The following is a 10,780-nucleotide window of genomic DNA, read 5'->3' as shown; positions in this document are numbered from 1 at the left end:
GTATTGTTCCATGAAGGCAGATCAGTACCTTGATATTCTGGACAATCAGGTCCAGTCTGTGATTGTTATCTTAGTGTGTTGTTACAACAGATGTTTGGTGGGCGGAGGAGTAATGGTGTGTAGTGCATTTAGCTAGTTTAGTTGGGACCACTGGTCATTGTGCATTGTTCCATGAAGGCAGCTCAGTACCTTGATATTATGGAGAATCAGGTAGTGCCTATGCTATGGAATTTTTATGGAACGGCCCTGTGTTACTATCAAGACGACAATGCACAATGCCACAACGTTTCAGCTGGTATTTGTTACTAAATTTTTTCTCTCCTGCTCATCTAAAAATGATTATCTAAATAATTGTCTGGATATTTCAACAATTTACAAATATATTTTAAAATATATTTGTAAATTGTAACAAATATATTATAACAAGCGAACCCTAATATCGGATATGACCAGGAGAGAAAAAATTTAGTAACAACAGAAATCGTCCTTAATCCGGTCAGTGAGGGATAGATTTTTTTGCATGGAGAGTGGTTGGTGAGTGGAATGCATTGCCTGAGTGTGTTCTGTATGTAGACGCATTGAATCAGTTTAAGGCCCGGTTGGATGAGCAATGGGCAATAGTGTGTACCTCCCAAGATGAGTCACTGACTCCATGGAGGTCAAATGTTAATAATAATAATCTTAATATTAATCCTACCTATAACCTATCTGATTGTCACTCTTCAGCTTTACAATTTTGTCGTACACCTTATCATGGTTGCTCAAACGTGGCCAACTATAATGGCATCCAGAACGCCTTCAAATATCAGCAGTATTTTTGGAACCTAATTTATGGCTGTTGTTCTTTTGTAAAGTATATTTTTGTATTTATCTTTTCATGTTATGCATCCGATGAAGTCTTCTAAGGAGACGAAACTAATTTCGCCTACTACGGGAATGAAATACGGGAATGAAAAGGCGTTAGCTGATTTTTTTTAAAATTTTTTTTTTGATTTTTTTCTATTTTGGTATCTCTCAACTTATAGTCATTAAATTTATTTAAGTTAAATAGTCAAATAAATCCGTTGCATCGAATCTATCTAACTATCGTATGTGTGTGTAATTTTTGTGCTAAAAATTTCATGATATGAAATCGGTGTTTTTTTTTTTTGTTTTTTTTTAATATATTTATTTTTGTACAACCGCGGATTGAAATCCAATTATTCCCACTTGGGGGATGTAACTATCATTGTTGTATTCAGTACATGTGCTATTTCTGGTTAATGTTTCTTTTCTTTTGCTTTGGTGTAATTTGTCATGGCTTGTGATGGTGATATTGTTTGGAGGAAAGGGAGTAAGGTAATTAAATGCGTTTTGGAAAATTATTTTTAATACAAAATTTTATTTGAATTGACTAAATTCGTTGAAATGGTGCGGTGTCTTGCATTGTGATTTATTGGATAAGAGTGACAAGAGTTAAAAGTTTCTGCTTTCCTTTCCATTCTTGTCAAGTATATTGAAGTTTGCGCACAAGTCACCAAATTCAGTTTCTGGTATTCTTGCTTACGTTGAGTTGAATTGGTAGCATCGGTTTTACTGCTGTTAGGCTGACAGCATGCGTTGGTGGTTTCTTTTTGAGCTAGAGCATTGGCGGTATCACTACACGGCCATCTTTCGTTATGTGTGATATATAAGTGAAAGCAGTATTTCATGAAAACAGAAAACAAATTCATTAACAAAATTATGAAGCAGCTTACCAAAATTCATGTCGAAACTGAGTAATACAATTTGAATTTGTGCCAGTGCCACTGATCGTAGTTTAATATACTGCAAAAAGCAAAGCATTTGTGCTCATGCATTGATAAGTAACAGTGCTTTTTTTACATGTTAAAAGTAACATGCTTTTAAGGGGGGGGGGAAGAACACGGGGGAGTGCTTGGGACACGTGAAATAAGTTTGGAAACCCGGGTTACTATTAATAATATATATATATTTATATATATATTATTTTGTTGTGGGGAGAGGGGGGGAAAACGAAGGGGAAGGGTATCCTTATGTGGAAACTGGGATCCCAGTTTGGTATGTACAAAATTTTTCCACATTTTTTATTTTTCCATAATTGCCTTCTATACTCGCCCATAATGCCCTAAAATATATATATATATACCCCTTTTTGAGTTATGTTAGCCAATGTATTAAATATAAGGGACACTCCTAAACAAAAACAGGCTAAAATAGCCGTTAATTATATTAATATATAATATTATTTTTTTTCCTAGATTTGGACATCCTGCTCTAGAGATCAAACATGGCACTTTTTCAAGCTACTCCTGGCCTGTAGAGCAATGCTCTTACACTGAGTGATGAAATCCCACCGAAACACAAACATCAATGTTCACGGCAGAATTTGAAGCTGCATCCTGAGTTGGAGAGTGGGTATGCTGGTTTAACCACTTGGCCAACCTGGCTGGCAAATTTTATTATTTCTTTCCGTAGACTGGTTCTTAGGGTATCCACCTTGGCATTTTTATTGTTTTATCTTTGCAGATAACTTCAGTGCATCTGAAAGTCTTGACTTTTCTAAACTTCTTTGACCAAGGTGGCAGAAAAGTACAAATCCACCTATTGGAAACTGTGCCTTTTTTTAGTCTCCTCTATACTGTTGTATGTCTTGAAATTAATAGTTACTACTTCTTTTCAAATTCCACTTTCAAATTCAATTTCACTGACATAATCAGTGAAAATTATTTTATTTTTATTAAAAAAAATTTTTTTTTGTTATCTCACACAAAGGTTTTTTGGATTTACAACTGAAGAAACTAAGGCTACTGGACCAGGTTATAATACCTGTAAATTGCATATATTGTTCTGGCCAGTTCGCCTCTAGTGGATTGAAAAACCTGAGTTTCCAGGAGGAAAAACCCTACCACCTCTGTATACGAAACTAGATAACTTGTTTTCAGTTGAAATGCCTTGATAAAGGTTCTTTATATTGTGGCTTGATTTGAATCCAGATCTTTTGATCCAGATTTTTGGCTGGATTCAAAATCCTGCTAAAGACCATCATTGATACTGAACTGTGAAGAGTTCCAGGAAAGATAAAGCCCACCCATCGTACATTACCACGAGTGGACCAAGGATTTTTTTTAAAATTATATATATATATATATTTGTGTGTGTGTGTGATTTACATATCAGAAATCCTGTTCTAGGGACAACATAGAACTTTTCAAGTGGCTTTGATAATGTAACTACGGAGTCTCTCACTGCGCAGTGAAATTCATCTACCACCTGATGACAGTTACAAACATTCATGCTCACAGTGAGATTTCAACCCACCATTTGTTGATTGGAAAGCATATTTGCTAACAACTTAGCCAACCTGGGTTGCAATGAATACATGATTTAAAAATTAAAAAAAAATTAAAAACAACTAAAAATAATTTAATAAAAAAATCATGGTCAAATCTCCTTGACCCTAATTATTTTGAGCTACATGATTTATTTATTTTCAGTTCAGACTGAACTTTATTGATTATTAGCAACAAATATATACTAAGGATTGAACCCATCAGATGTTGCCCCTTAAAAGAAAGAAATTAACATAATACCAGTTATACCCAAATAGTATTCTTCTGCTAGTTCATCTTTTTCCTGATTGATTCTTTATACATTGTGGTAGCAATCCTCATTTCTGTTGAGGTTTTTCTGGTATCCAACTAAACATTAGATAAACCTTACCCTACACATCCTTTCTTTTCCTTTCTTTTAGTGTTACCCTACACAACTCACTTCAGAACATCAACCACAACTTCCCTTAATTGAGACCTCCAAGACATCTTCCGATGGGGCTCAGATAACCTCGTCAACTTCAAAGCTAGTAAAACCCGTTCTGTCTTATTTTTCACAAAAAAGAACTATTTCCCCCCAGTATTATTTTTGATAACAGTCAAATTCCCAGACAAGATGAAATTTCTCTTCTCGGAATTACCATGACATCAGGCCTCTCCAGGCATAAACACATCACAACTATTCCATCCTCAGCTTCCAAAAAACTAGGCTTTCTCCTTTGCTCAAGACATTACTTCACTTCAAAACATCTGTTAACCTTATACAAATCAAATCCGCCCAGCTATCGAATACTGTTCCCACATTTGGAGTGGGACTCCTAAAAGCTCCCTCAAAATGCTTGACTCAATACAAAGGAGAGCAATTAGACTGATAAATGAGTCATCTCTTACCAACTTACTCCCCCCACTTTCACATAGACGTTTAGTCTCTGCAATTTGTATATTCTACAAATATTTTCATGGAAAATGCTCATCTGAAACAGCATCAATAATTTCCCCAATCTGTACTAAATCCATTGGAACATGTACAGTTACCTCCCAACATCCCTTCACAGTACACCTTGAAACCCACAGAACAATTTTATTTTCTTTCTCCTTCATCCCTGCTATTGCTGTACTGTGGAAGTCTTCCTCCCCCTGATGTATTTCTCAAGGAATACAATATACAGGCTTTTAAATCAAATAGCAACAAGTTTCTCCTTTCCCATCCCGCTACCCATATATCGTATATGGGTAGTAGGATGGGAAAGGAGACCTCTCGTATATGGGCCCAACATAAAAAAAACCAAAAAAAAAAAAAACCACCATGATGTTTGGAGGTTTAATCTCCCAACTGGCTGATGTGAATGAAATACTAGAGCACCTTAGGATTTCATGGATCAAAACCTCATCAGCATTCCGTCTTTTATCACGTAATTACTCTTCGCTGCCGTTAATCCCTTAACAGCAATTGTATTTCCATTAGTGGATTAACTAATGTCGTTAATCTACTAATGGCAATACCTTGTGTTGCTCTATCATGGAGCTACACAAGGTTGAGTTGAGGTAACGTGTACTGAGTTACTTGGAATTTTCTTCGTCTTTCAAAATTTCAGATTTTTGCTGCACAACTTATTTGTTTCTTCCCGAATATAAAAACTAATTTGACATGCTTGAAAATAAACAGTTGATCCTGTAATGGCAGTAGATTCTTCTTTGCAACGAAATTATTTAATGGTAGTAGTAAATTTGCTGTATTTTATTCTTCAGATCAATACAATGAACAGAAGATTTATTATTATATGACACCTCCAGATAGTCCATCGAACTGCAACTACACCATGCCTACCACCACTTCCACAGACAATCGCAAACATCCATGTCCACGGTGGGGTTCGAACCCACAGCATTTTGGCTGGAGAGCAGATATGCTAACCAGACATAAATGCCAGGCTGGTTGGTCGGCATTTATTCTTTCATTTACTGTAGCTATTATTCTTGCATAATTTTCAAATGTTTGCTTTGAAAATCATTATGTTAAGGATTTGTATTTTTTAAACATCACATTCATTAAAATAAATATGAGCTTTTGTTTTGTTTCCTTGGAAAATACCCCAGTTATATTGATCATTATGCTTCAGTTTTAGAAACTAGTTTCTACTTTTATGAACAAAAAATGACATTACCATTGTGAGGCCTTGTTTTCATATTAAACATGTATATCCAGTGTTTATGTATAAAAAATGTATATCCAGTGATAATTCAGCAGGAACTTATTCTTTTTGAAATTGCAATAATTGATTTTTTCTTTACTTTTTTTTGTATGATGTATATAGTTATAATATCTATTGTTTAACCTCCATAGATATGGTGAAAATATATGAAAGATATTCACAGACCAATTCAAAATTTAAGCCAATTTTGAAGATTTCCCACCTTTCCCTCCCCCCTCTCTCTCTGAAGCCTTTTGGTTCTTTATTTTAGTAAATACTTTATGCACCAACCGAGAGTTTGCTTACGAAAAATACACCTCTCCGACACTTCGAGTTCCTTAGTACTGAACGAGAGTTTTTGATTTCTTAAGTTTCTGCCTGGTCTCTGAGGAGAACCATTGAGTTCAAAACAGCTGTCAGGCCAGTGAAACCTTATCAAAATGGACCAGTAAAAGGTGAATATATGGATGCTTGGGCATCCATATATGTAATTGGCTTTTTACTCAATTTTTGGGGCATTACTGATGTTTTAGACATGAGGAAGAATAATTTTGGACTAGAATGTTCCTGGTTATCTTCTTATTGAGTGGCATATGGCAATATACATTTGCATTACTGCTGAAGTATGACTGAAAGGAAAGGGGGGGGGTTGGAAATGTGCAGATAGATGTGAGAGAATTGCTGAGGCAAGAGGTATATAAATTTTAAAACACCTTGCCTCACCTGCAATTCTCTAACATCTCCACATTTCCAACCCCCTTCCTTTCATTCATACTTAAGCAGTAATGCAAATGTATATCACCATATGCCAGATCTTGCTCAATAAGAAGACAACCAGGAACATCCTACAAAGGTATATAAGATGACTCTCAAGTACTGCAGAAAATCCCTCGAAATCATGGGTCATCTTATACAGTGAGTATGAAAAGGGAAGCTTAATTTCTTGGATGAACATTCAGGTAGTTACAATACATTGTTACATAAGAAAATAGACAGTGTTTATAAACAAATCGCATTAATTTTTTGTTACATAAATTTATTTAAAATATTACAATAGATGTAAGTCTTAAAAAACTAATAATAATTATTAATCTAAATTTTCATGTTAATTTTTTCATCTGTTGAAAATTAGTTCTTCAGATTCATTGTTTAAATGATAGTCATATGGATCCCAGTTCGAATCCGGTGAATTGATTTAGTTTTGTCATCAGTGTCCCACAACAGCTCATCTTCCGTACCATCCATAAGATTAGAGATACCACGCTTTGATCAAAAAATTGCACAACATATCAAGTGATGCAGCGTGCATAGATTCACTGTTTGTAAATGATTTTTCACCAGTCAACATCCAATTATTCCACTCTTCTCGCATGTGATCTTTAAATGGTTTGTTCAAGCAGACGTCTAGTGTTTGCAATATAGAAGTTAAACCACCTGGTATAACAGCAATTTTTGTGTTATTTTTTTTCTAGAAGACTTTTAGAATTCTCGGTTAAATGACTACAAAACATATCCCATACTAATAAACTGTTTCTTCATTATACTACCTGATCGCGTGTTCCACACATTATTTATCCATAATTTCACACCATTTTCGTCTATCCATCCTTTTTTGTGAAAATGTACAAAAACAACGAAGGAAATTTTATCTTAGGTTTAGTTTTACGTTTGAAGATGATCATTGGTTTTAACTTGGTTCCATTGGCCAAACATGCCAACACAACCATGAACCTTGTTTTTTCATGACCTGTACTTCGAACTAGCACACTCTTACTACCTTTAGACTCCACTGTTTTATTGCTTATTATGTCTGTTCATAAAATGATTACACCATCCTGAAGTAGATTGAAATTCTATACTTTCATCTGGATTCAATCTTGACCATTTTGCATATGCTCTAATCATATTTCTTGTAACAAGATAACCATTCTGCCTTTGTTCAAATACTCATTCTGCAACATGATTTTCCAGTTGCAGCCATCGGGTGATCCCCATTCTCATCACACATTTTTCTTTGGCAGTTTTTTTTAAATATCTTCTTTCTTGCAGCAGCACAGTTATTAGTTTGCTTTTCAATTACCCTTATTTTAAATCGAGCTTCATACTTTCATCATTTTGTTGCTGGTTCCATGATTTTAAATGATAACAATTTAATAATCCTAAAATTAAAAAAAATGCAAAATTAATAATTAATTAAAATTGGGGCTAATTACTTTTAATTGCGGCAATTTGTGTAAATACTGAATCTATGCTATGCAAAAAAAAACAGATACGCATAGATATAAAAATAACGGATATAACAACAATACCTAACGTTGCATTAATACAAGAAAGAAGAAATTGGGGGGGGGGGGTCATCGTATACAACCGACATAAGCTTAAAACCTAAAAATAGCCTAAAATTTAGGCCTCGTCTTATACGCCGACATACATGGTATGTCCAAAATTATTCTTCCCATATGTTCATGTATCTGTTTTTAAAACATCAGTAATGTGCCCTAAAAATTGATTAAAAAGCCAATGACATTTAAAAAAAACAAAAGGTACTCCTAATCAAAAATAGGCAATATAGCATAAAAATTAATGTTTATTTAGTGTAGTAACATGGAAAGTTTTCCAGAAACAATACGTATACCATATTTGCCGGCGTATAAGATGCACTCCCTTTTTGGTACACATTTTTTAGGAAAAAAAAACTTCATCACTGAATATTGTAATGAATTTAGAATATTTCAAATATAAAGTAACAAGTAGATCTACTTTCAACAAATACCTAATCTAACTAGGAAAGAGTACCCACCTTTTAATCTTCTTCATCAAACCCCCGAAATTCATCTCCAGAGCTAAATGAAGAGACACTTGACACCTTATCTAAATCAGAATCTGAGTCCTCATACAACAAATTATCCTCTGTACCATTCAGTGCATTACTAATGCCACACTTCTTAAATGATTTAACCACTGTCTCAGTTTTCATAGCATCCCATGAAGCTTTGACCCACTCACAAACTTGCAAAATGCTAGGCTTCTTCCTGATGGCGTAACCTCAAAGTCTGAAGACTGCATCCAGCAGTCTTCTGGATGCAGTGTTCCACTTCTCCTTCATAAATCCCTTTTAAATGATTTATTAATACAGACATCTAACAGTTAAAGCTGACTAGTTAGACCTCCAGGAATTACAGCTAACTGAGTTTTCAGTTTATTTTTAACATCTTCTGTTCTGTGAGAACCAAACTGATCCCATACTAGCAGGGCAGGCTTCGACAGTCCGCCAGAGTGCCTAGACCAAATGTTATCTATCCATAACTGGAATACTAGAATCTCTTCCAGTAACTGGAATACATAACTAACGTAACTGGAAATGCTCTCCCACACCACAAGGAAGTAAGAAAGAAATCACGTAAATCAGAACAGAGAATTTCCAGAAATGAAAGTAATAAAAAACGGCGTATAAGATGCACCCTGTTTTTCAGACCTATTTTCAAAGAAAAAAGCGCATCTTATATGCTGGCAAATACAGTAATTCCTTTTTTTCTGTATCATCCACATATTTTATTCCTTGTATATTTTGCATCTGCATATAAATCTTAAAATTTTCAAATATTTTTTTTTTATTATTCATGGTCAAAACTACTATTTTCCAATATTTTAAGATAAATTTTAATACTACATAATGTAAACAGTTTTTAAGACTGCATAATATATGCCAAAATAAAAAGGACCAAGGAAAGTACCTATCACAAATGACAAGCCTTTGTATCTGGTCATGAAAATTAAGGGGAGGCTTTTTCCAATTTTTTTTTTTTTAATTCGGCCAAGGCCAAATACCAAAGCAAAATCAAATATTTGGTGCATCCTTAATTTTTAATACAATGAATGAGTCGAGGATTAAATAATCCTTAACCTCTGTACTGGCCGAGATGGATGAAATAGCGAGCCAACTTGCACTTCTTATCCATGTTATGCAATAGGTGTTACAGAATCGTATCCAGATTTATCTGGACACACACACACACAATATATATATATATATATATATATATATATATATACGTCCTAGCCTGTTGGGTTAAACCATGAGGTCAAACATCTGAATGATGAAAATTAGCTACTATCTAAAGACACTTGCAGACATGAATGCCATGGTGGAATTTGAATTTACATCATCTAGGTCAGTGGTTCCTAACCTGGGGGTGTGAGAGAAGTTTCTAAATTTTGACCCAGATTCGATGGACGACAGCTATTTAATAAAAGAAGATCTTATTAAAATACGAGCCAATGCACGTATTCGAATGGAATTTGAAAAACTGGACTTAGAACAATTCTGGTGTACACAGTTAGAACCTTATCCATGGCTAGCAAAAGCAGCATTGCAGACACTTTTACCATTTGTCACCACCTACCTGTGTGAAATGGGATTTTCATCACTTTTGCACATAAAAACAATATTTTATGTATATGTATAAAACAATATTGTATGTATGTGTAAATGTATGTCTTTATTTTTAAATAAATAAATTATCTTGCAATAGATGTAATTTCCTAAATAAAGGAATATAAACACATTTTTCAAGGCGGTGCGAGAACTTATTTTTAGATTCAAGGGGGGTGCCGATCACTAAAAGGGTTAAGACCCACTGATCTGGGTTGTAAAGTGGGAGATACTCCATTCAGCCAGTTATCTTGTATAACTGAGTTTACATTCTCTTTATCAGTTTGCTTCTGAAATTTAAGTCATCACTCTTAATTTATTTTTTGTGATTCTGACATATGTTCCCTTTGCTTCTAATTGCTTCAGTTTTCTGGCACTTTCTCTCCTTAAGTGAAATATATAATATGTGAATTAAATTTATCTAGTTAGTTTCATTACTTTGGTACCAGAATTTCTTGTTTTATGTTTCTACCATTTTGAAGCAGTTGCATACTGTAAAGTAAGTATATGAGATATTAATTATATTTTACTGTAAATTGTAAATATTTTAACTTTTTTTCATCTTTCCTACAAAGCATGATGCTGACCATGAAGATGTTTGGGATGACACTGCATTAATTAAAGCTTATGACCGTGCAGTTAATCGTGTAAAGGTAAGACAATGAAGTATTGACTCCATACTGATACATTGATATTTTTACCCATTTATTAATAATATGTAACCAAATCTTTATATTGAAACTATCTTTTGTGTTTAAATTAAGGAGATATTAAATCCCACGTTAATATCCCCTTAATTTAAATAATGTTTACATCACCGAAATGAA

At 34.1% G+C, this 10,780-nt stretch overlaps 1 protein-coding gene across 1 annotated transcript in view; it reads left to right on the top strand.

The window, feature by feature from the left end:
• The first annotated feature begins 1,210 nt into the window (after positions 1–1,210).
• Positions 1,211–10,780, top strand: part of Smn (survival motor neuron) — a 110,393-nt gene continuing 100,823 nt past the window's right edge. The window contains exons 1-2 of the mRNA XM_090406383.1: positions 1,211–1,338; positions 10,529–10,606. Of these exons, the coding sequence (XP_090262509.1) occupies positions 1,297–1,338; positions 10,529–10,606 (120 nt within the window). The 5' untranslated portion in view covers positions 1,211–1,296. The remainder of the gene's footprint in view (positions 1,339–10,528; positions 10,607–10,780) is intronic.

Source organism: Typopeltis vanoorti, chromosome 16 (assembly GCF_054136105.1).
Source record: "Typopeltis vanoorti isolate ZY-2024b chromosome 16, IOZ_Tvanoo_1.0, whole genome shotgun sequence".
Lineage (NCBI taxonomy): Eukaryota > Metazoa > Arthropoda > Arachnida > Uropygi > Thelyphonidae > Typopeltis > Typopeltis vanoorti.
The sequence above is the reverse complement of the archived record's forward strand: the minus strand, read 5'-3'. Positions and strand labels throughout refer to the sequence as shown.